Source organism: Amphibalanus amphitrite, unplaced genomic scaffold (assembly GCF_019059575.1).
Source record: "Amphibalanus amphitrite isolate SeventyFive unplaced genomic scaffold, NRLGWU_Aamphi_draft 000089F_arrow, whole genome shotgun sequence".
NCBI lineage: Eukaryota > Metazoa > Arthropoda > Thecostraca > Balanomorpha > Balanidae > Amphibalanus > Amphibalanus amphitrite.
In genome coordinates this window covers 180,094-206,566 of record NW_024881585.1, presented here as the reverse complement: position 1 = coordinate 206,566, position 26,473 = coordinate 180,094, and the positions used below count along the sequence as shown (strand labels likewise).

The following is a 26,473-nucleotide window of genomic DNA, read 5'->3' as shown; positions in this document are numbered from 1 at the left end:
TCTGCCGGCCTAAGCCCTAAGGACCCCTTGCCGGTCACTGAGACCCCCAGCCGGCTTGTAGAGAGTTCGCGCCAGCAGCTCTAAAGGCCCCACACCCGTCTGTAACGGCTCTACACCAGCGTCTATGAGGGCCCGGAGCAACGCCTGTAAGGACCCTCATCGGCGCCTCTGAGAGAATCACACTAGCACCTCTGATCGTCCACACCGGCACCTGCATGGCGGCCCCACACCGGTGCCTCCCTTACCGGCGGCTCTGAGGGCCTTACGCCGGTGATTCTGAGGGTGCCACCGATAACTGAAGGCACCACACAAGCCCTTAGTGTAGCTGAGCTTTAATCCCATACCGGCCCTCCGAGGGCGCCACGTCAGTGCACTCATTGCCCCCACATCCCTCCCTCACACCCGGAGCGGGTAAACTGTGTTATACCTATAGCAACGATTTTACCACCGTTGTACGTTATGTATTTCTCAAAGTTGACTCAAAATGGTCCAGTACAAAATCTGGCCTGCCAAACTTATGGCCAAGGTCAGGCCCAAACACGTTTTGGGCAATCAGTCTCAGTCCATGACTCCATTCTTCGGCAACTATACGGTGCAAGGCCGATGCTGTAGAAACTTGCAATTTGTACCCTTGACCTGACCTTGACATTGACCTCAAACTTTAAATTAAGTATATGTTTTTAGTTATTCGTGATGAGATCTTTCGATTGGCGTTTGAATTTTCCAAATCGGACCATTAGTTCGGGAGATAACAGGGGGTAAAATTTATCCCCCCAGCCCCGCGCGTTCGGCTGGAGACCCCAGCCCCGCGCGGGTTAATCATCATCATCATCATCATCATAACCAAGTTTATTAAACAAATGATGCATTGGGTGAGCCAAAATTGTTTTACAGTGGCGCTATTAAAACAAGCTCTCGAACCGATTAAACATCATTTCTTGCATGATGCCTGATGGCTACAGTAAAAAAGAACAGCTAAAAAAAACTACAAAAACTATGGCATGCCTTTCTGAAAGCTATTGAGCACCCCCAATGATTTTTGGAAAACTACACCCATGCCACTGTCGCCATTCGGAAGCCAGTGTCGGCGACGCCATGTTTAGTTCTGGTGGAGGGCGAAAGTTCGTAGCCATTTTCTGACACCATGTAACGTAAGGTATTGTCCTGTCTGTATTGAGTTCCAGCACTCAGGTTGAACGAATAAGGCTCATCTCCTAAACACGGAGCGGTCACTCCGACCGGCTCAGTACACAACACAATAACAACAACATGGCGCTCTCCAGCAAACAACAGCTAGCTCCCTTGTGCTGCCATCTAGGAGCAGCATCAAACACATGTACGGTGCATTTAAGATACGCACGACACAATTAGGTACGAGAAAATACATACATGAGACAAACAAACATACGTACATTGCGCGATCACGGATCATAGAACGGACACAGCCCGTCTCTACAGTGTGTCACGAAGAGGAACCGAATACCGATTTTGAAACGGCATTTATTCGCAAAGTAGGGCATGGGTGTGTGCTTTACCCTATTTATAGTCACCGTGCTTTACCCAAGGCTATAGAACTCCAGGTAAAGACACCAGCCGTTTGACCTTGAAGGCCGCCGGCCGGCCGATGACGTCATCGGAGGCAAGCCGGCTCGGCCTACACATTGGGCGAACGCATAATGAAGGAGCATTGGAACGTTGCGGGAGCCGGGGAGAGATTGTAATGCGTTTGCATACCACCATTGTTATGCTGCTTGATCTAGACAGTATTCTTATCGTTATCGATATATCCTAGGCCTGGATGGCGCGTACGGCTCTCGCGAGATTAAGCGGTAGGTTTTGCATTTTTACATTTCCTGTTATATCTCAGAAACTAATCGACCTGCGATGAAGCCATTTTACACGATCATGGCCAGCTTGTGTACCAACAAGTCGACCGCATCTTCAACACTTACAAGCTTAACCCGCGCCCCACTGGGGTCTGCGTATAACACGCCCTACTGGGGGGGGGGGCTATTCATAGCCCCCCTCCTAACTCCGAAACTACTGGGCCGATCGTCAAAATTCAAACGGCGTCTGATAGCCCCGGAAAAACTGTCGAGCGAAACCTAATTTCATTGACCTCGAGGTCACCGATGACGTCACAGGTCAGGTCAAAGTAAAAATTTCTCCTGAATGCTTGAGACGAGGTGTTAGTATCACTGATGTTAGTTGTCGGACTTTCGTCCCCGTCTTGAGTTGAGATGTTAGTTTCACAACGTTTCGGCCAGTTACTTCTCCGGCCGTCGTCAGGTGTTCTTTGGCCCTTAGAAGGACCTGGATGTTGGTGGCGTTGCGCCGTACGCGTCATACCGTTCGAAAGCTCCTGTAGTCAGCGGGAATCGAACTCGGGTTTCCCCGGTGATAGTCCACGGTCCTAACCACTCCACTATCGAGGCAGACATCGTTATCACTACGTTATGGAGCTGGAAACTTGGTGTCATTTATCCCCCAGATGTTTTTGTGATTTCCTTAGTAGTGGGAGCCATATTGGGCTGATGTCAACGCTTGGCTTGCTGATGGGGTTGCTGGCCAGCGCCATGTGTGCGGCTTCCTTGATCTTTCTAATTTTCCAGTGTGGCTCCTTGTCGATGATGGTGGTATCATCCCAAGCAGGTCTGTGATCTCCTTCAGACCATGCATGCTCCGCCACACCGGATTTCAGTGTTTCGCCTCGGATGGTGGCCTTCCTGTGTTCTTCGAGCCTGACCGCCAGTGGGCGGCCAGTCTCGCCCTTGTATGACCTGCCGCAGCTGCACGGGATGTCGTATATGCAGTTCTTTGTTTTCTCCTTGGTGGTTGGCGGTCTGACCTTTGTGAGTGACCTGCGGAGGGTGGTGGTACTTCTGAACACCGTCCTGATGTTGTATGCTCCGCAGATTCGCCTTAGCTTCTCTGACAGTCCTCTGTTGTATGGGAGGGATACTGTCGCGATGGGCTTATCCCTTGGTTGTTATTGGGATGCTTCCTTGGGTTTGTGTTTCATGAAGCTCGTTGGGTATCCGTTTCTCCTGAAGGTGCTGGTAAGGCGTGACATTTCCATCTTTCTGGCTGCTTCGTCTCCATAGATGTTGGTGGCTCGGGTCTGCAGGCATCTGACGATGCCTTTCTTGACTGTGTCTGGGTGGTGTGACTTGAAGTTGAGGTAGCGGTCGGTCGCTGTTGGTTTGCGGTAGACCGATGTTCTGAATGCATCCTCAGATTTCTCCACTTGGACGTCAAGGAATGGTAGTTTGTTGTCGACTTCTGTTTCCATTGTGAATTGGATGGAGGGTCGGAGGCTGTTGAGGTGGTCTAGGAACGGTGTTATGTCCTCGCGATGGTCCCACAGGACGAATGTGTCGTCGACATATCGCAGCCACAGGGATGGTTTCAGTGGTGCTGTTTGTAAGGCCAGTTCCTCGAAGTGTTCCATGTAGATGTTGGCGATCACCGGTGGCAGGGGTGATCCCATGGCCATTCCTTCAGTTTGTTGGTAGTAGTCATCGCCCAGTTGGAAGGTGGTGGTGGTGACGCAGAATGTCAGGAGTTCCATGATGTCATCAGTCGGGATTGTCGTTCTTCCGGGCAGTGTATCGTCGCTCTCCAGTCTTGTCCTCACTATGCTCAGAGCTTCGGTAGTGGGCACATTGGTGAACAGACTCACCACATCGAAGCTTACCATTTGCATGTTCGGCGAAGGTCGCATGGCCTGAACCAGTGAGACGAAGTGGGCTGAGTTCTTGACATATGTAGGTGTTTTGCGTATTTGGAATTTCCGACCTCGACGAGCGTCTGTGGTAGAAAACCACCACTTTGGTAGGGGAAACTACTGCTGTCTGCTACAATTTGCACTGCATGTCAAGCCATTGTGGCGACATCTATGCATATACATTTCCGACCTCGACGAAATCTCGCGGCGCTTCCCGCCGACCCGCGCCGCCTATTCATACTGGAGACCAAAAGAGATTATGAGTTCAGAGTTGTGACAAATACCTAAAGCAACCACCACGTATGATCAGATTGACGGCATGTGTCAACAATAATACCCTGATAGAAGACCGGAGGCTCTGGTTAACCGCGTAAAAATGAATAGTTACTTCAGACGCGTACCGCGTAGGAATTCAGCCCAGTATCGTTGAACAGATAATGCATCGGCCTGAAAAAGTACGGTAACGATACCTAATTTTGGGTTTTTAGTCGGCCGATCCGTCCCCCCTGTCGAAAATCTGTGCAGCGACGCCCCCATGGCACGTAAGACAAAAGTACGTATCGCAAATGTTCGTACAGTATAAGGTACGCATGGACAAAACTACGTCAAGGACAAAAGTACGCATGGCAAAAGTACGTACAGTATAAAGCACGAATGGATAAAAGTACGTCAAGGACAAAAGTACGTATCGAAGAAGTACGTATAGGTGCATTATTAAGTACGCATGAACAAAAGTACGTCAAGGACAAAAGCACAGCACTGAAGCACATATCGTAAAAGTGCGTACAGCATAAAGTATGTATGGACAAGAGTACGTCAAAGGCAAAAGTACGTATCGCAAAAGTACGTCGAGCATAAAGTACGTATGGAATAAGTTGGGAATAAGTACCTACGTCAAGGACAGAAGTTATAGGCGTATCGCAGAGGTGTAGGACCTACGTACAGTACAAAGTACGTATACCTAGACAAAAGTACGTTAAAGACGAAAATACGCATCGAAAAAGTACGTGAATTATAAAGTACGTACCTATAATATCGCTTAAGTACGTACCCTTGCTGACTTGCATAGATGTCGCAATCGGTCGCAACTACAGCGAGACATGCAGTGCAAACGGTAGCAGACAGCAGTAGTTTCCCCTACCAAAGTGGTGGTTTTCTACCACAGACGCTCGTCGAGGTCGGAATTTCCAAATACGCAGGTGTTTTGCCACTCAGTGGGTTGATGATCTTGACGAGGAACTGGCTCAGAGGATGGCAGGCTGAGCCACGGCAGCTTACTATTGGTCTTAGCGGTACATTGGTCTTGTGTACCTTTGGCAGCCCGTACATGTGTGGAAGTTTGCTGTGATGTTGGCTCAGCTTTCTGTACTGGGCGTCCGTGAGTTGTTCCTCGTCCTTGTTCTTCTTAAGGAGCTTTGTTAGTTTGCGTTCACAGGCCGGGGTTGGGTCTTTCTTCAGTTTGGTGTACGATCCATCTGTCACAATGCTGTTCATCTTGTGTTCGTATTCCTTCTTGTCCATGACAACGGTGGTGTTTCCTTTGTCTGCTGGAAGTATGATGATGCTGCCGTCTTGTTTGAGGTTGTTGATTGCTGCCAGTTCCTCTTTGGTGGTATTGGCCTTTGGCGGTTTGGCCCTTTCCAATGCATGCCTGACTTTCCAGCGTAGTTCTTCTGCATGTTCTCTGTTAATGTGGGATGTTGCTTCCTCGATTGGGGCCACGATGTCCATGTTGTTTATCTGCTTGGTGGATGTTGCGAAGTTGAGTCCCTTGTTGAGTATGGTCTCTTCAGATGCCGACAGTTGTCGCTTGCTGAGGTTCACTACAGCTCTGATGGGCTGTAACGGAGTCCTGGTAGGTGCGATCTTCTTCAGTTTTTCGAGTTTTGTCATATGCTGCTTCTTTATGGCATGGTCCACGATGGTATGTGACCTGATGACTGATGATTTGATGCGGTTGAAGTCGTCGGAGCATGTTACTTTTGATCGGATGGTTTCTTCGATGGCAGATATTGATTGTTCGAGTTTCGCTTTGCTGTGTCGATGGAAGGCGATCCTTTCTCTTATGAGAGCTCGGCTGGCTTTCTCTCCGATTCGTCTCGCTTGTTTGGTGTACACAGGTGTCTTTAGTCTCAGTCCATTAGGGATGATGTCGTTATCCCGGCATCTGCACATGAATGTCAGATGGTTCTTCTCTTTTGCTAGCTTGATGTTCAGCTTCTCCCATTTTCGCCAGTTGTTCACTGTTTCGGGTCCGTACCGATCAGATATAGTTCTTCTGAATGCTTGAGACGAGGTGTTAGTATTCATGAAGTTAGTTGTCGGACTTTCGTCCCCGTCTTGAGTTGAGATGTTAGTTTCTGAACTGAAGAAAGACCCAACCCCGGCCTGTAAACGCAAACTAACAAAGCTCCTTAAGAAGAACAAGGACAAGGAACAACTCACGGACGCCCAGTACAGAAAGCTGAGCCAACATCACAGCAAACTTCCACACATGTACGGGCTGCCAAAGGTACACAAGACCAATGTACCGCTAAAACCAATAGTAAGCTGCCGTGGCTCAGCCTGCCATCCTCTGAGCCAGTTCCTCGTCAAGATCATCAACCCACTGAGTGGCAAAACACCTACATATGTCAAGAACTCAGCCCACTTCGTCTCACTGGTTCAGGCCATGCGACCTTCGCCGAACATGCAAATGGTAAGCTTCGATGTGGTGAGTCTGTTCACCAATGTGCCCACTACCGAAGCTCTGAGCATAGTGAGGACAAGACTGGAGAGCGACGATACACTGCCCGGAAGAACGACAATCCCGACTGATAACATCATGGAACTCCTGACATTCTGTGTCACCACCACCGCCTTCCAACTGGGCGATGACTACTACCAACAAACTGAAGGAATGGCCATGGGATCACCCCTGTCACCGGTGATCGCCAACATCTACATGGAACACTTCGAGGAACTGGCCTTACAAACAGCACCACTGAAACCATCCCTGTGGCTGCGATATGTCGACGACACATTCGTCCTGTGGGACCATCGCGAGGACATAACACCGTTCCTAGACTACCTCAACAGCCTCCGACCCTCCATCCAATTCACAATGGAAACAGAAGTCGACAACAAACTACCATTCCTTGACGTCCAAGTGGAGAAATCTGAGGAAGCATTCAGAACATCGGTCTACCGCAAACCAACAGCGACCGACCGCTACCTCAACTTCAAGTCACACCACCCAGACACAGTCAAGAAAGGCATCGTCAGATGCCTGCAGACCCGAGCCACCAACATCTGTGGAGACGAAGCAGCCAGAAAGATGGAAATGTCACGCCTTACCAGCACCTTCAGGAGAAACGGATACCCAACGAGCTTCATGAAACACAAACCCAAGGAAGCATCCCAATAACAACCAAGGGATAAGCCCATCGCGACAGTATCCCTCCCATACAACAGAGGACTGTCAGAGAAGCTAAGGCGAATCTGCGGAGCATACAACATCAGGACGGTGTTCAGAAGTACCACCACCCTCCGCAGGTCACTCACAAAGGTCAGACCGCCAACCACCAAGGAGAAAACAAAGAACTGCATATACGACATCCCGTGCAGCTGTGGCAGGTCATACAAGGGCGAGACTGGCCGCCCACTGGCGGTCAGGCTCGAAGAACACAGGAAGGCTACCATCCGAGGCGAAACACTGAAATCCGGTGTGGCGGAGCATGCATGGTCTGAAGGAGATCACAGACCTGTTTGGGATGATACCACCATCATCGACAAGGAGCCACACTGGAAAATTAGAAAGATCAAGGAAGCCGCACACATGGCGCTGGCCAGCAACCCCATCAGCAAGCCAAGCGTTGACATCAGCCCAATATGGCTCCCACTACTAAGGAAATCACAAAAACATCTGGGTGATAAATGACACCAAGTTTCCAGCTCCATAACGATGTCTGCCTCGATAGTGGCGTGGTTAGAACCGTGGACTATCACCGGGGAAACCCGAGTTCGATTCCCGCTGACTACAGGAGCTTTCGAACGGTACGACGCGTGAGGCGCAACGCCACCAACATCCAGGTCCTTCTAATGGCCCTTTCACACGTAGCAACTTTTCAGTCGCCGGCGACAGCAGCAGTCGCCGGCGACCGCCAGCCAACGATCGTGTGTGACGTAGGTATGACGTAAGCAAGTCGCTGGCGATCGACGTGCCACGGCCGGGCAATCGCCAGCAACTGGTGATGTCAGATCCGCGTCACAGGCCAGTCGCCGGCGACTCTTCTCGAGCAGCGGACGCCGCCATGACAGTTTTGTCCTCGGTGAGTGGTTTAGGTGATTTGTGATGCATTTTTTCTTAAATTGGTTGGTGTGGCTACCTTAAATTTGTTACACAGTAGCATAGGGATTATTATCTTGTAGTTTGCCTGCGGTGAAGCTGTTGTGACTTGAAATTAAGCTTGATTCGACAGTATTGGAGGGCTTATTTCATTTGTGGCGCACTTTCCCATGATCACCCATGATTTTGATTTGTGATAAATATGTATTTATTCATCAAAAGTGAATATTTTAATGACATTGAAATTGAAACTGGTTTCATAAGGTAACGAAAACTTGTTTGTTATGTCACAAGAACATTGTTTACATTCAGTATCAGTGCCCTTGAGGGCAAAGTACATACCCCATCAGTCTCAGCTATTTACCTACCTATGTTGTCCGACACAAGGAAATATTTGATAGCAACTAAATATTGCTGCTCATTAATTAGCATGATCAAAATCAAACAGGTAGCTTTGCAATTTTTGTTATTGTTTCTGCTGGAGTATTCCTTGGAACCACGGATAGACAACCCAGGCCAAAGTAAATCCGCATTGGCTTCATAATTGTGTGCGTGCTGGTATGGCAAATGATATGGCTTATTAGTACTTAAATAAATGCACAGTAGGTGGTATGTCGTGTATTTTGGCAAGGTATTAGGTGGTATGTGTTTTGGCCCTGGAGCTGTTTCCTATTCATTGCAGCAATGCTGTGAGTGCCAGCGTACCTACCATGCGCACACAAGCTCCACCAACGTAAAAATGTCATTCTCACACAAAACTCATAGTTGGATGAAGGTAGAGCAGACAGAATGAGTGGGCATTTGCTGCAGTGAAGATGAAGTCACTAGAGGCTTGAGACTTTTTTACATGCAGCAGCCTGGGGGATGTCCACAGAGGCGGAATATCCAGGCAATAGTTTTTACCATCTTCTCCCCTTGTGCCCGCTGTGTGTTGTGCTGACTGCTTGTCCCCCTTCTGGCTGTGACTAGACTCGCCTCTGCGTATCTCCCCAGGCTGCTCCATAATGTCTAAAACAGTCTCAAGCCTCTCGTGACTTTATTCACTCCAGTCTCCACAGCATATGCCCCAGTGTTCTAAAATTGGATTTTGGTTGGGTGTGCTGATGAAAAAAATCCTAGGATGAGAAAAAGAAAGTAAATACCTAACTGAACTATTTTGAAAAATGCTGTAGATAATGCTAATTTTTATGTCAACTAATAAACCAGGATTTCATGTCAGGATCTTGACAGGGTGTGAAACAAAAGGATGTGGGTCCATCAACTGTCAAGTGACATGTTAACTGGCTGTTCGAATACATGAAACCTTTTTCAGAGATGAAGTTAAGTCAGTCATTCATATTTTAGGCATGAAAATATTTTCCCCATCAGGTGTGAGTTGCCACCAAAAAGTCTGAAAAATGGTACACTGATATGCCCACTCATGCTACAGCTGCCGTAACAATACCAAAATTAGTAACAATGGTCTCATAATCATATTCAGTAAGAAATGAATTACCTAGAAAATTATTTTTAAAAAATCCACTTGCTTTCAAAAGGAATGAGCACTGCCTTAACCCTCGCATGTGTAGGGGGGGTCGGATGGACCCCCCATGGTTTTTCGCGAATAACTCGCGTAAAAAGCGGCCGATCGCGACGAAACTTTCAGTACCCTCACATTGATCAATTTTACACCTACCCTGAAAATTTAATGACCCTGACCCAAATGACCTTTGACCTGTGACCTCTTTTCCGAGACCATGTTTGGCCGGAATCGCGATTCTGCGTATGTCGGCTCGCATTAGCCGCGCGTTTACAAGCTTTTCGTGGTTTCAAACGTTCAAACATGTGATTTGATGTTGCTTCCATGCATTAGGGTAGGTGTCAAGGTCACCTGAAGGTCAGGTCAGGTCATTGACCTTTGGTGACCTCGGGTGACCTCGGTTCACTTTTTCGAGCTGTACATGTTTCTAGGCTAGTTTTTGGAGCTGAATTCGAATTTAGCAACCATTTGAACATTTACGAAGTAGTTTTGGTGCCTTCGTAACATGTTACAAAGCTATCAGAGGCGGTTGACACGTACTACGAATACACGTCACGATGCCTACTGGTTGACCGGACCTGACCTGACCCGACCTGGTCTAAATGCTTAAAGACATCAACTGTGATCGAAACTAACACGATATTCGTGATCAGCACCCCGAAAAACCCCTTAGCAGCCACACTTTACGACTTTCTAACAGGTCCCGATTTTCCCGACTTTGGGTCATTGACCTGACCTGGAAGGTCACCCAATGACCTATGACCTTAAAATTGGGTATCATCGGCTTCCTCTCGTCACGGGCAACACGCTCGTTTTTTCCGCGAAGCTCTAGCTCGATCAGGGGCCAAACGGCAAGGGGGGGTCCAACCGACCCCCCTACACATTAGAAGCTGGCAAACGCCGCACACATGCGAGGGTTAAAATGCTAGGTGTGAAAAATGCAAGTTTCTGAACCACAAATTCCAATTCTGTGCCACCGAATACCGAAACTGACTGCCAAGTGCCAATTGTGCAAGACAAAAAGCATCAACAATGCTACATCAAGGAGAATGATGCAAAGATAATTCTCATTTTAGCCTGAAGTGTAAAAACCTACCCTTAAATAAACCAGTATAACGCCTTTGGGGCGACTAACGGAGCGAGCGAGAGGGTGAGCCTTGCACGTGCGAAATTTCGAGGGGGTACCTCCAGTTGACTTGTGCACGGCGCCCTACTAACCGGTCTCTAGCGATGTGCCGAATTTGAGCACAATCGGCCCAGCCATTCTCGAGATCTGGAAGCGGCACCCTGCACGTGCGCACGTGCAAAATGGGTCCCAACTGACTTTTGCACGGCACCCTACTAGCCGGTCCCTAACCATGTACCAAATTTGAGCGCCATCGGTCCAGCCGTTCTCGAGATCTGGAATCGACCCCTGCACGTGCGCACGTGCAGCAGCACCCCAACTCTGGCACATGGATATGCATTGCCTAGTGGGTGCCTACCTACATACATGCCAACTTTCAGCGCAATCGGCCAAGTAGTTACGGAGATATTGCAACAATTACAAAAGTGACACCTCTTCGTTATGAGAATGAGCTTTCGCTTTACAGCATCATCAGATTCCTGATGATGCTCATTCTCAAAGCTCATTCTCATATTTGGTCTATTTTACAATAAATCTTTTACATTTCTGCCATGTTATTGATCATTTTTGCATATTTATATCTATTCATCATGGCAAAAAGCACCATCACACATATTCAAACCTAACCTGATTGGGTATTTGGGTAGTTTTTATGATGCTAAGCAATAGCCTATTCCAGGTTTCCTAATTTGCAGAGTTTTGGTTAAAAATGATTAGTAAAAAATGTCTTTGAAGTATGTTCTGACATGTCCGCCCTCTGTGCCTGACAGACAAGTCACAGCGTTACCTGATGAGTCAAGAGGCATTATTCTGGTCTCTGGAACACCACCTGATGGCCAACTCGACGGCATTCCTGACCCAAAAAGGAGCCTAGATCAAATTCAGCTGAATCTTCAACTTCTGCCACTGCACTGTTGACTCTGCGCAGGGACAGAATTTGCACCACGGCCCAAAGACGATCTTCCGTGGGACGGTGTGCTGCGCGCCAGTCACCACACTGACGGCGGTCACCTGTGTGCTGCACATTGCACAACTTTCTGTGAGATCAAGAGATCGACACTGACGGCCCCGGACGGTGTGCTATGATTGCGCCAAGTGTGCTCCCGCGTGTCCGGGCCTTGATACCAATACCGCACGCGAGGCGGCGCGCGTCCGCCAAGCCCTCACATCAAGCTGCGTCCAAGGTGCAGGTGGTGTTCGGTGACAGTGTGCAGCTTCTGCCGGCCCCGTGAACGGCACCGCGTGTGACCATGGCATGAACATTCGATTTTCTGACATAAGTGCAGTGAATTCATTTGTCATTTGCTTCTGATTGCTGTCGCCGCTCGGCAGATTGGTCGATTCTGCCAGAGTAAAGAGGTCGCCACGATCGGCGCCGGTGCGGCAAGGAGCAAGGCACTCAGCAATCGGCTGCCGGGAGGTGGCGGCGGCGCGGCTGACGACTCGGGCCTCGAAAATCCTGTCGTGTGCGTTGCTGGCTATTATGCGTTGTTGGTGTGCGCTGTTTTGCAAGGCCTTTGGAGCGGCATGTCGAGTTTTGAGTTTTGGACGAAGGAGCCTTGGTGTTTTGCTGGTCTATTTTCGATAAAAACAGTCATGAAGAGTGATATGTGTCCAGGCTGATTTTAAGATTTCTGTCACAGTATTGTCACCTTTGACCTAGGGTTGCATGTCTTTTTGGGTATCGGCATATTGTGCCACCGTCCTTGCCCCGTGTCCGCGCGTGCTGCATTTTTATGTGATCGCGCGTATGGTGTCATATACTGTCACCTCGCCATGTTAGTGTTATCCACTGTGTGGAAAAATGCATTTTGTTTGTTTCTTTTTTTGGGGGGAGGCCTACACTTGTGTTCCCCAATCCAGCGCTTTAGATAATACAGCATCTGTTTTGACATAATGAAAGCCTGTGTTTTATGTGGGTGGCAGGATTCGCCGTGCCTCAGGTCCGTTTCTGGCATTTGAATTTCTCCTACATTTCTAGAATGCCTTTTTTCTGTTTTTTTTTTCACATACAAAGCACGGTTCAAATGTGTGACCAAAAATCACTGTGATTGTCCCATGCTTACCACCAACCATTCCTACAATGCTAATGTCGTTACAGCGAAGTTTTTCATTTATTGAGAACAGGGTAGTAGTTGAATAAACAAGACAGGTGAGCAAAATCTGCAGCACTCGTAGTCTTGGCTGATGCGTTAGGAAAAATGGAGGAACTGCAAGTACACACCACTTTTCAGTTTTCATTTATATTATGTATTGTTTCAATAATAGATCTAATAAATATTATTCCAATATTACCTAGACGGTAGTTATCATCCTGCAAAACATGTCCAAATATTTAGTACCTTGAATATTGCAGTAAAATAAGCTGCGCCGCTGCATGTATCAGCAGCGCAATATCTGGTGCCAACTCAAGGTCAAGCGGGTCACGTGACAGTTGAGCGGCGGCTGGCTAGAACAGTCGCCGGCGACTTCAAAATGTTGGAAAAATTGAACTTTCTCGGCAACGCCGACAACTCTTCAATGATTGGCTGACACGACTGCTACGTCACACCCCGGCGACTGGTCAGCTGATATCGACAACTGCGGAGTTGCCGGCGACTGACCCCGGTCGCTGGCGATCGCCGGCGACAGTTGCCGTCGCCGGCGACCGGAAAAGTTGCTACGTGTGAAAGGGCCATAAGGGCCAAAGAACACCTGACAACGGCCGGAGCGTTGTGAACTGGCCGAAACGTTGTGAAACTAACATCTCAACTCAAGACGGGGACGAAAGTCCGACAACTAACATCAGTGAAAGTAAAAATTATTAGCATTTTGGCTTCTTCACGTTTTGGGCTCTGGCCGCCATCAAACAAGTCAGATCAGGCTCATTTTTGGTTCACACACTCGTGAACAGATGCTCTAGATACTCTGAGGGTACCAAACTTGTACTTTGATTTTCAGGTCAAGGTCAGGTCATCACAGGTCACGAAAATATTATATCATCCCACGTGACACATGTTTTATGGTCCATTTAGGCCAAACATTTCGAATTTTATGTCGTCTGTGTCATTTGAGGTCATTTTGAGTCAAATTTAGCTTAGGTCAGGTCACTTTCAGGTCAAAAAAGGTCAAATTTTGAAGTTAAAATTTTTCAACAAAAAAGGTGTCTATTGGATGCAGTTTGAGATCAGGAACACGATGGTGCTATTTATATTGGCGTACGATATCAAATTCGTGCTGAAAAATTGATTTGGAAAATTAATAATTGTTAATTTTTTGCAATAATGCGTATAACTTGGCCATTTTTGAAGATATTTAGCTGAAACTTGCTAGAGTTAGTCATAATAATGCGTTCTATCACAAATATTCCGTTTTTTTCGAAAAGTAAAAAAAATGTTTGATAAAATGTAAAAATATAAATTTTGAATTTTATTTTCAAAATTTCGAAAATCCGAGATAACAGTTTGATAGCGCAGTCTATTCTGAGTCCTCTCATGCAAAGAAATTGGATCTATCTTAAAAACTGAGCTCTTGGGAGCGATTGCCGTGGTTCAATGTTTTGCGTCGAAATCGGGCGCGGGTTAAGACGACGAAGATATAGCCTGAAGTACACTAAATTTTCTAGGTGCAAAACCTACCATTAAAACCCGTGAGACCTGTACATTAGTAGAACGGTCGCCCTGTCCGACGTCCGCGGTCGAAGCTGTCTATGCACCTATAAAGACGCTAAGACGGGTGCAATAACGGCGACTCGGTCCCGTCTCTGGCGAATCCAGAGTGGCCTTTAGGACCCAGGCCGAATCTGACCGTCTTTTTTAGGGAAACGGGATGATAGAGTTTATAACCGATGGTTTAAGAATGAATGAGAGGGATCCCGTCGTCGATGGTTGTTTGACAGACAACAACCATGGCGGATAACCATAAGAGATAATGCCTGAACGTAGGCAAGTATAATTGGTATGTCATATTGTTTAGGAATATAAAGTCGTAGTGGAGATCATTGAGGATGCGATCTCTACATTACGGGGATTCGCCACCGGTGAAGCTACTACGGTCCATAGAGGCAACGCCGGAGCTGTTCATGTTTTTCCCTCGGTCTCGGGCAACTCCGGGGAGCTGCAGTACCCGGCGGCCAAGGCGGCCACCTCGTCGACTTGCAGGTCCTGTGGGCTTCCGTAACGCTTCACTTCTTCACCCACGGAAGCACGGGTAAAGCAGAAGGATGTGGGGTGAGGTGTCTGTCCGCCTCTTTATTGTAGGTACGGCTCTCGCGAGATTAAGCGGTAGGTTTTGCACTTTTACATTTCCGGTTATATCTCAGAAACTAATCGATCTACGATGAAGCTATTTTACACGATCATGGCCGGCTTGGGAACCAACAAGTCGATCGCATCTTCAACACTTAAAAGCTTAAGACGACGAAGATATAGCCTGAAGTACACTAAATTTTCTAGGTGCAAAACCTACCGTTAAAACCCGCGAGACCTGTACATAATAGGTATACGAGCGCCCGGTCCCGCCGAAGCTCGGTATCGACCGTGATATATTCATAACAGGCAGATCCAGGAAACGGTCTTGGACACCGCGGGTCATACCCCAAAAAGGTGTTTCCGAAAAAAAACTTATCGGATTTCGATTTATTGTGCACTGCTGTGCAGTTTGATTGGCAAACTTTACCTCAGAAAAGCTGTGAATTGTTTTCGTTTTATTCTCGAAAAGCAATTTCGGGCGCTGCCCCGGATGTGGGGAGAAGACATATGCCTCAAATTTCTTCCCCTGGATTCGCCGGTGGGTCGTTCTACCCTCAGCTTTACTAAAAAGGTCTTCAAACCCCAACAGACAGCCGATGGTAAGATCAATTCAAATCCGATAACTCAACTTTGTCTGCCCTCCTAAATAAACTACACACTGTACGGCGCCAGGCCCCGTCAGAGCTCTGAGCCGGCCGTGACATTATCGGTTTTCCCACATTCAAAGCTCGATTAGAAACGTTCTCTCTCCCCACCCGATGCTGATGATGTCAATTCAAATACAATACCTCATCTCTGTCTGCCCGCCCATTCATTGCACTCCGTACGTATGTACGTACAGCGCCTGGTCCCGCCAGAATGATCCTAGCGCGCGAGTAGTTGCCTCCAGCCGCCTCATCACGAGGCCCCGCGAGGCCCATAACTTAATGCATTGCGTGAATAGCCGTTTCGCCCCCTGGTTTTACGTATGTTGTTATATTCAGAAATTTCCGGGGAACTAAACCATATGCAATTTACAATTTATACCGATTCTTTTCAATTTATTAAACCCTGATAATCCCTTTAAGGCCTTGTGGCAGTGTAGCGTTGTGGCCTGGTGCTGGGCTTGGCTGTGACGCTGATGGCCCTTTTTCAGACGGGTGACCGTATTCTGTACGTGGACGGCGCCGACCTGCGCGCCGCCAGCCATGACCAGGCAGTGGAGGCCATAAGAAGCTCGGGCGACACTGTTGAGTTTGTCGTCCAGAGTCTAGTGCATCGGGTGAGTAGCTGAGACTACAGCCGCCGCCGCGGTGACTCTGATCTCAATACACGCTCTAGTAGTAAGAACCTACCTGCCGGCTGTGTGGAAGGCGGAGTCGTGTCGGCGCCAGCGACCCACTCGCAACCTCGTTTCACAAAGAGGACCATTTACGACTTCCCATTAGTTATGCCAGCCTTTGCGTATTTGATGTCAATGCTGTATCATGAAGCTCGAGATCGTAGAAGTCATCGAAACTGCGGGACATCATTTACGGCAAATGCTTGATTCTGAATGCCAATTGATGCCATTTGCGTGCCATTTGGTTTTTTTTCTTTCATTATACGAAAGAACAGACATTTGTGAGTATGTATGGTGAATTTCTAGTTAATCCAACAATAAATATGGCAGTTAGTAGCCTGCTAAGCGTACCTAAGATGTCGCCGGCTGAAGCGGGATCGGCTGACGCGGGAAACGCGGCAAGCACAATTTTGTGTTTACACAGGTTTACACACTCATAACTCAAGTTGTTACTGGCCGATTTTCAAAATTCTTTGACCATAAGATTGCCTGTACATTTCTTAGTCTTCTCACAAAATTTGACGCGAATCGAATGTAATCAACGGTAAGGAGCGCGATGTAAAGACGGAACCGTCCCGCCCCGGCACAGTCTACAATTCAGGCGGCGCGTAACGGCTAGCGCCGGCCGCCCGCGGCGGCAGGATGTTTGACTTTACACCGCTATTACTAGAAAAGTGGTGAACCGATTTTCTTATTTCTTGCGTGAGAAGATCTGCAGTTCAATTCTGGACAGGTAGCCAAAATTTCACATTGATATTCTGTTTGCGGCGCGAGTTATCGGCGAAAAACAGGAGGGGTGGGCAAAATCCCCCCTTTCACTGCGCGTGTTAAAGTTTACTTAACCCTCGCATGTGTGCGGCGTTTGCCAGCTTCTAATGTGTAGGGGGGGGGGGGTCGGTTGGACCCCCCTTGCCGTTTGGCCCCTGAGCGAGCTAGAGCTTCGCGGAAAAAACGAGCGTGTTTCCCGTGACGAGAGGAAGCCGATGATACCCAATTTTAAGGTCCTAGGTCATTGGTTGACCTTCCAGGTCAGGTCAATGACCCAAAGTCGGGAAAATCGGGACCTGTTAGAAAGTCGTAAAGTGTGGCTGCTAAGGGGTTTTTCGGGGTGCTGATCACGAATATCGTGTTAGTTTTGATCACAGATGATGTCTTTAAGCATTTAGACCAGGTCAGGTCAGGTCAGGTCAGGTCAGGTCAACCAGTAGGCGTCGTGACGGGTATTCGTAGTACGTGTCAACCGCCTCTGACAGCTTCGTAACATGTTACGAAGGCACCAAAACTACTTCGTAAATGTTCAAATGGTTGCTAAATTCGAATTCAGCTAAAAAACTAGCCTAGAAACATGTACAGCTCGAAAAAGTGAACCGAGGTCACCCGAGGTCACCAAAGGTCAATGACCTGACCTGACCTTCAGGTGACCTTGATACCCACCCTAATGCATGGAAGCAACATCAAATCACATGTTTGAATGTTTGAAACCACGAAAAGCTTGCAAACGCGCGGCTAATGCGAGCCGACATACGCAGAATCGCGATTCCGGCCAAACATGGTCTCGGAAAAAAGGTCACAGGTCAAAGGTCATTTGGGTCAGGGTCATGAAATTTTCAGGGTAGGTGTAAAATTGATCAATGTGAGGGTACTGAAAGTTTCGTTGCGATCGGCCGCTTTTTACGCGAGTTTTTCGCGAAAAACCATGGGGGGGGTCCATCCGACCCCCCCTACACATGCGAGGGTTAAAATTTAAGAAAAAAACTAAGTACACTTAAGCAAGCTAAAAAGTATACCATTCGACGCACCTTGACTTGCTGAGTTCACTGGTGCTTTTTCGTTTTGCTCTATCGTAATTACATAGATGAAAGGTTATAAGCTAAAAACTTTTGACCTGTTTTTTTTAGCGAAATTTTTACATTTATACCCCCAAAACTCCCCTAAATATTGACCTAGAGCAACAACATTTGCACAAGGGTGAGAACTCTACGGAGCCCACCTACCTACCGAATTTGGTGTTTATAGGTGCCATACGAGCCAATCGCGAGGGGGAGTTGCATCGACCCCCCCCCCCCCCTGCCAGGCCGTGTTATGAAAAATGCCCTGCCATTGGCGAGGGTTAACCCTCGCCCTGATAGGGGGGCCCAGTGGCGCAGCCAGGATTTCGTTTCGGGGGGTCATGACCTCCAAAGCAGGCCCCCTAGTGTGCGGGCCCCCACCCATTTTTCAGAATCTTTCCATATTTCATACGCATTCTGCTAAGCGGGCCCCCCTTTAACTACACACGATAACCCTGAGCGAGTTTGAATCGGAAAGTTTTGATAGAACGATAGCTCGGTAATCACCCGGTGTTCAATTTCTGCGCGAATTGACCATGGCAGAAATATGTTACTAATGAGGTATGAATACGTATCTTTCGAGGCCGAAATGTGCCCCTTCCCCAATATGCATAGCATATATGCAAACGGAGCTGTTGCCTGCTTCTATCGGACAAGATTTAAGTAGTTCCATGTGCCTGTCCTAAGTCATCTATTGGCTGCTGTAGAAGATTGTGCCTTTAACCTTCTTCATTACGTGAATTCGCTCACAAGAAGTTTTAACCCGCGCACCGACGGAGGGGCGGATATCCGCCCCCCCCCCCCCCCTGAGGTTTTTCGCAGATAGCGGGAAAACCTGGTACGACTATTCTCTCATCAATTTTACACATGGTGTGCAAGTTTGAACCTCCTAACTTTTAAGGTCAGGTCACCAGGTCACTTTGAATGACCCAACCTCAAGTCACTTTTTTGCAACTTTGTCACCGTGCCAGAGCTACAGTAGATGTCGGAGGCCTTTGAAAGTCGCAGGATGTTATTAGATCATTAGCAGCTACAATTTGTTTATCTCGGAATTTTGATATCGGTGACCTAAAGTCAGGTCAATTTCGCGACCTCCCCATCAGCGGCGGGTAGCTGTAGGTGAACGGTCCACCGGGACCCATAAGCTTCTCGCTCTCGATCACCTCCAGCAGGCGCGCAGCAAGCGAGTATGCCGAAACAGCGTCGTATGCCCCTCTCCCGCTGGAGGCCCTTTCTTCTGCTGGACCCCTTCTGCTGCCGGGGGCGCCCCTTCTGCCATTGGCACCCATTTTCTTATGGAGCTCCTCTGATTTGCTGGGGCGCCCATCTGCTGTCAGGGCGCCCCTCGGGATATGGGCGCCTTTTTCGGATGGGGGGGCGGCCTCCTCCGCCGCCCCCCCCCCCTGGATCTGCGCCTGGCTGGCACGGAGGTCAGCGCTGGTCGGCATTTACACCGTTAACGGCGCCGTCTGCGGCGCCGTTAACGCCTTCGTAACATGTTACGAAGCTGCTAGAGGCGGCTGACACGTAGGTACTACAAATACCCGGCAGGACCCCTACTGGTTGACCTGACCTGACCCGACCTGACCTAAATGCATAAAGACATCATCTGTGGTCAAAACTAACATGATAACTATTCGTGATCAGCACACCGAAAAACCATATAGCAGCCACACTTAACGACGTTCTAACAGGTCTCGATTTTCCCGATTTTTGGGTCATTGACCTGACCTAGTTCAACCAATGACCAAGAACCTTAAAATTGAGTATCATCGGCCTACTCTCGTCACGGGCAACACGTTCGTTTTTTTTTCGCAAAGCTCTAGCTCGATCATGGGCCAAACGCGGGGAGGGGGTCGTACCACCCTCCCCCTTGTGCCGTTGAAGGACGCAAAATGGCTGGAATGGCCTGTGCCGGCGAGGGTTAACGCGCTCATATGGGACATGTATTGCCTTGGGCCGGGTTTGTTGTGGTGTGGTGATGTGGTGACGTAGATTCTGTCTGCTATCGAGGTCCCGGCATGGTGTTACTTAGCGCGGGGTACAGGCCAGACCGTTGCGCCTAGTGCGCTGAACTTTGCGCGATTTATATATCAAGGATGGGCAACGTGCCTCTGAGGGTCTCACTCTCAGCTCGATCGGATCGATAGCGAGCACATGGCGTGGCTTAAGAAGTGCAAATTCGCGTCATAGACTTTACAATACGTTTAAATCGGCTTGCAAAATCGTGCGAAAATGGCTAAATTTGCCCGACACTGGCCCGGTCCCCGTGCAGTATCTCGGTTCGGTAACCGTGGGTCCGATCGGGGAACACAGTATCGTGTAGAGAATCGAACGGGCTATCGAATGGTGTGCGGTGCAGGGATGGCACGCGCCACGTGCACCCGTGAGGGCACTTTTTTAGAAATTTTGTCCGAATGGATGAATGGGTGGCTATGGGCCCGGGTGCCCCGCTAAGCAGAGCTTGTTGCGAATGACACCACGGACCCACCACCCCACCTTGCCCGCGCCCGGTTCACCGGTGATAATTTGGATCGAAAGTTTAACACGCGCAGTGGAAGGGTTGCGAGTACTACGCCCAGTGGAACGGGGGGGGGGGGCGGATGTCGCCCCCCCCCCCCTAAGATCTCAGCTCCCACTGAAGCTAGAAAGACGAAATTTGGAGGGTAGGTGGGGGCCATGGGGAACTCTGTTGTGTGTGAATTTCATGACCCTAGGTCAATATCGTCAAGGTCAAATGAGGTCAAATGTGGTCAAATCTGCCATATGAGCGACTTTTTTTGCGTTTACACGCCGATAACTTAAAAAGTTACCGGCTGATTTTCTTTTTTCTTTCACTATACGAAAGAACAAACATTTGTGAGTATGTATGGTGAATTTCTAGATGATCCAACAATAAATATGACAGAAGCCTGCTAAGGGTAAGATGTCGCCGCCTGAAGCGGGATCGGCCGACGCGGGAAACGCGGCAATCACAATTTTGTGTTTACACACTCATAACACAAGTTGTTACCGGCCGATTTTCGAAATTCTTTGACCATATGATTGCCTGTACATTTCTCAGTCTTCTCACCGAATTTGACGCGAATCTAATATAATCAGCGGTAACTGCTCGATGTAAAGACGGAACCATCCCGCCCCGGCACAGTCTACAATTCAGGCGGCGCGTAACGGCTAGCGCCGGCCGCCGCGCCGCCTCGCCGCCGCGGCGGCAGGATGTTTGACTTTACACCGCTATTACTAGAAAAGTTGTGAACCGATTTTCTTATTTCTTGCACGAGAAGATCTGCAATTCAATTTTGGACAGGTAGCCGAAATTTCACATTAATATTATGTTTGCCGCGCGAGTTATTGGCGAAAAACAGGAGGGGTGGGTGAAATCCGCCCCCCCCCTTCCACTGCGCTTGTTAACGTGCCGCAGGTAGATATAGCATTAAGTCCTAAATCTGTCCGAAACGTCAATTTTCCAGAATAAGTGGGGTCCGGGCCCTATCCACACGGGGGCCGGGCCCTATCCACAAGGGGGCCGGGCCCTATCCACACGGGGGCGCGGACCCTATCCACACGGGGGCCCGGGCCACGTCCACCTGGGGCTCCGGGCCCCGTTCAACCGGGGTTCCGGGCCCCGTCCACCAGGGGGCCCGGGTCCCATCAATCCGGGGGCCCGGGGGCCACCCGGGGGTCCAGACCCCGCCCACCCGGGGTCCGGGGCCCGTTCTCCCGGGGGCCCGTGCCAGTTCTCTCGGGGGCCCGGGCCCGTTCTCCGGGAGGCCCGGACCCAATCACCCAGGGGGTCCGGGCCCGTTCTCCCAGGGGCCCGAGCCAGTTCTCCCGGGGCCCGGACCCATCCACGGGGGGCCAGAGCCCGTTCTCCCAGGGGCCCGGGCCAGTTCTCCCGGGGGCCCGGGCCCCATCCAATCGGGGGTCCGGGCCCCGTCCACCCGGGGACCGGGGCCCGTTCTCCTGGGGGCCCGGCCCCATCCACGGGGGGCCCGGGCCCCATCCACCCAGGGACCCGAGCCAGTTCTCCCGGGGGCCCGGGCCCCATCCAACCGGGGTCCGGGCCCCGTCCACCCGGGGCCCGTTCTCCCGGGGCCCGGACCCATCCACGGGGGGCCAGGGCCCGTTCTCCCAGGGGCCCGGGCCAGTTCTCCCGGGGGCCCGGGCCCCATCCAATCGGGGGTCCGGGCCCCGTCCACCCGGCGACCGGGGCCCGTTCTCCTGGGGGCCCGGCCCCATCCACAGGGGGCCCGGGCCCGTTCTCCCAGGGGGCCCAGGCCAGTTCTCTCGTCCGGTTAGATTAGGACCTCTCTCCTCCCTCTCTCTCTCTCTCTCTCTCTCTCTCTCTCTCTCTCTCTCTCTCTCTCTCTCTCTCTCTCTCTCTCTCTCTCCCTCTCTCTCTTAGAGTTGCAAAATTTCCCTACCGCACTACCGGCATGCCGGTAATTTTTCACTACCGCAGGTTTTTTCGTGGTATCTGGCATGTCTTGCCGGTAGCATGCCGGTATTTTTGATTTTGCACCAAAAAAAAATTATCAGCATATGATTCAAACTTTGGACATTAAGAGGCTATTGAATTGTAATAACAGCAATCTTAGCCACTGCAAAATACACTTTGTGGTAGAAGTTCCATTGCTAAGGGTAGGGGTAACACATGAACCTCAGCATTAGAGCACTTCATGGGCCGGATAAATCCGTTATCCACGGATAAATCCGTGGACCGGATAGGATTGGATCCCAAATTTGGAAAAATAGAACGGATCTGGGCGGGCCGGATTTGGGAATTGAATGTTGAACACGGATCAGAACGGATAAAATTGTAGCATTCAATATTCATGTTAAGAATTAGGTAACTTAACTTGTTAGGCACTGCAGCAGAAGTATTAATTGATTTACATGAGATTTATAAGCATACCTTTGTGAGCCATGATACCTAGTCTGTAAGGTATATGGCAGCACCAACCAAATTTTTAAATATAGATGGTCACAACATAAAATCTGCAGACTCAGCCATGTTCCTAACCGAGGAAGCAAGAACAACCGCCATGGCATCATAGGGCCTGTTCCAGCGCCTCCAGAAACCTCCAGAAAGCTCCAGAAAGCTCTAGAATCCTCCAGAGAGCGTTCCAGCGCCTCCAGAAAGCTCCAGAAAGCTCTCGCCAAAGCTCCAGAAACCTCCAGTAGCCTCCAGAGAGTTGAAAGGTCCAAATTTCTCTGGAGGCTCTGGTCTACAATTATGGTGCACATGTGACAATCACGAATGTAAACAAAGGACATTTGACTGATTATTTTACAACTTGAATGAAAAGAAAATTACATTGCTATAATTTTATTTATCTTTTTAACTAAAATTGAAAACAAATTTTGCGTTTCAAGAGAGAACAATCGTCATTCTTTTGGTATCTATGACGCCAATCTCCAGAAATCTCCAGATTGCGTTCCAGCGCCTCCAGTAAAACCTCTGGTAGAGCCTCCAGTCAAGAATTTCTTCTGGAGGCGCTGGAACAGGCCCATATCCACCATGGCTCGCTGGTTCCTGAATAAGATACGAATCATGTAAAAAAATGTGTTGATAACTCACTTGTCCTGAGAACAGTCCCCATATAATATGTATAAAAACGATAATGCGTTCTCGAATTTTTCAATCTTCCAGACAGCAACAAACACTGCGCAAGGTTAGAAACACATGCGCAATAACGGATGCTTTTACACAGCTGAATAAAACGCTGCAAAAAAAGTTTTAAACTTGGCGCAATGCCTCGTGGATGATTTTTTTTAGAAATAAAAACGATCCAAGACGATATTAAATTCTGATGTTATCAACATTTTCAGTGTAAATGACGCCAAAAAATATTTTCTGATCAGAAATTCAACTTAAAGGGTAAACGAATCAATATTACGTCATCAGCTCGCCTATTTCATAAAGAGAGAGCGGATCTTAAAAAAAATCAATCCTTGCTTGCTTTTTTGCGCCACTATCGTCAATTTTGTCTGTGTATTGTGTTGTGTCGTCTTGTTGATACGACAAAATGCCGGTTTAACTTATCTTCCTTTCATTTTAGGACCAAAGTCAGGCTCAAGGCTATTTAATACCTACCTTTTCAGCTGGGTTTTCAGTGTCAAATTCTTTGTAGAGTGTGTCAGACCACATTCCAAGGCTAGTTTCCAAACAATGTGTTTTGAGGTGTTTTGATTCTGCCTTTTCCCATATAGAATGTTGCCAATGTCATGAAACTTTATTTATTCATTGTATTATACTTATTATTACCTACCATTTGACTTACTAATTGATTGTGGTTTTGCTATATGAGTAAGTACTCTTCCTTTTATAGACCACAGTAGATTCTTAACAATTCTAATGATAGCCAACCTTGTGAAATGCTGAGGTCCATGTCAATGTGTTACCCCTATCCTTAGCAATGCAGCTTTTACCACAAAATGTATTTTGCAGTGGCTAAGATTGCTGTTATTACAATTTGATAGCTTCCTAGTGTCCAACGTTTGGATCTTATGGCGATATGCTGAAGTCTCACAACCGGTTTGTAATGAAACGGATTATTATGGATATTTTTTGGATGTATGGCTGAGATACGGGCCATGGGCGGGCCGGATTTTGAAATTCAAAGAAACACGGATAATGGGCGGATCTGGATATGACTTGCCGGATATGGGCCGGGCCGGATCCTGAAAAGCCTATCCGTGAAGTGCTCTACTCAGCATTTCACAGGTCAAGGTTTGGCTCTAATAAGAATTGTCAAGAATCTACTATGGTCTATCAAAGGAAGACAAAGAATACTCATTCATGTTGCAAAAGCATAACCAATTAGTAAGTCTGATGGTAGGTAATAGGCATAATACAATAACTAAAATAAATAAATGTTCATGGCAACATTCCCTAGGCAAAAGGCAGAATCAAAACAACACAAAACACATTGTTTGGAAACTGGCCTTGAGTCCTGAGATGTGGTCTGAGATACTCTACAAAGAATTTGACACTGAAAATCCAGCTGAAAAGGCAGGTGTTAGGTAGCCCTGAGCCTAACGTTGGTCCCAAAATGAAATGAAAATGAATTAAACTGGCATTTTGTCTTATCTTTACAAGAAATGCAACATGCAGACGAAATGAATGCAAAGTGGCGCAATGTGGCGCAATGGCAACCAAGGATTGACTTTTAAGATCCTCTGTCCCCCTAATGAAAGGATGTAAGCTGATGACGTAATATTTATTCATATGCCCCTTTGGTTGAATCACTCAAGAGAAATCAATTTTCTTGTAGTGAATAACACTCACAGTGTTGATTTCATTGGAATTCAATATCGTGTTGGATGATTTTTATCAATAAAATCATTCACGAGGCAGAAGTTTGCAGTCCTAAAACCTTTTTTGCAGTGTTTTAATCAGCTGGTTAAAAACTGTGTTATGGCGCAGCTGTTTCGAAATCCTTTATAACCTTGTGATAGATGGCCTTGACCTTGTGTTTGTTCCCGCGTTTGAGATGGGGGAGGATATTATATCGTTTTTATACATATTATTTGGTGACTTCTCAGGACAAGTGAGTTATTAACACATATTTTTACATGATTCGTATCTTACTCACGAGCCAGCAAGCCATGGCGGATAGGATGGCCTTGGCGGATAGGAAAAAGCTGATGTTGATCTCGCTTCCTCAGTTAGGAACATCGCCGAATCTGTAGTTTTTTATATTGTGATTTGTGACTATCTATAGTTCATTATTTGGTTGGTACCTGCAACATTTTAGGAGAATGTGGAAAATAAAAATTAAGAACGCTTGTGGTAAATGTGATTGCTGCTCACTGTGCAATCTTCAGAAACACATTTCAGTAATTCAAGCTCTTTTTGTCCTTGCTATTTTGATGAATGTGTTAATGCTTTTTGTAGGCAATACCTTTTTGATTACCTACAGGTGATATTTTAACAGCTGTAGACTGGAATTGTGTTTCAAAATTGTGGTGTTTGTGGGGCGAACTCAGCCAACATCAGGCTGCTGGTAGTTTTGGTTGAACAATGGGTGGCTGCTGGGTGGGGCAGCTACTGAAATTGCCAAAATGTGGCATCTCATGTAGGGGTAAGCCAGAATCAAGAATCAAGTTTTTTTGGTATGCCGGTAGTTTGGCGGTTTTTTTTTTTCTCTCTCTCTCTCTCTCTCTCTCTCTCTCTCTCTCTCTCTCTCTCTCTCTCTCTCTCTCTCTCTCTCTCTCTCTCTCTCTCTCTCTCTCTCTCTCTCTCTCTCTCTCTCTCTCTCTCTCTCTCTCTCTCTCTCTCTCTCCCTCTCTCTCTCTCGAGCGGGCCCCTGACAGAAATTTCGGGGGGGGTCAGCTGACCCTCTGACTCCCCCTGGCTGCGCCACTGGGGGGGCCATTTTGGCCCCCTGTG

The 26,473-nt window shown here is 48.2% G+C and overlaps 1 protein-coding gene across 1 annotated transcript in view; it reads left to right on the top strand.

Annotated features, from left to right (window-relative positions):
* Positions 1–26,473, top strand: part of LOC122380010 (multiple PDZ domain protein-like) — a 174,907-nt gene that overhangs the window by 39,918 nt on the left and 108,516 nt on the right. Inside the window, exon 3 of the mRNA XM_043362741.1 lies at positions 16,064–16,189. Within this exon, the coding sequence (XP_043218676.1) occupies positions 16,064–16,189 (126 nt within the window). The remainder of the gene's footprint in view (positions 1–16,063; positions 16,190–26,473) is intronic.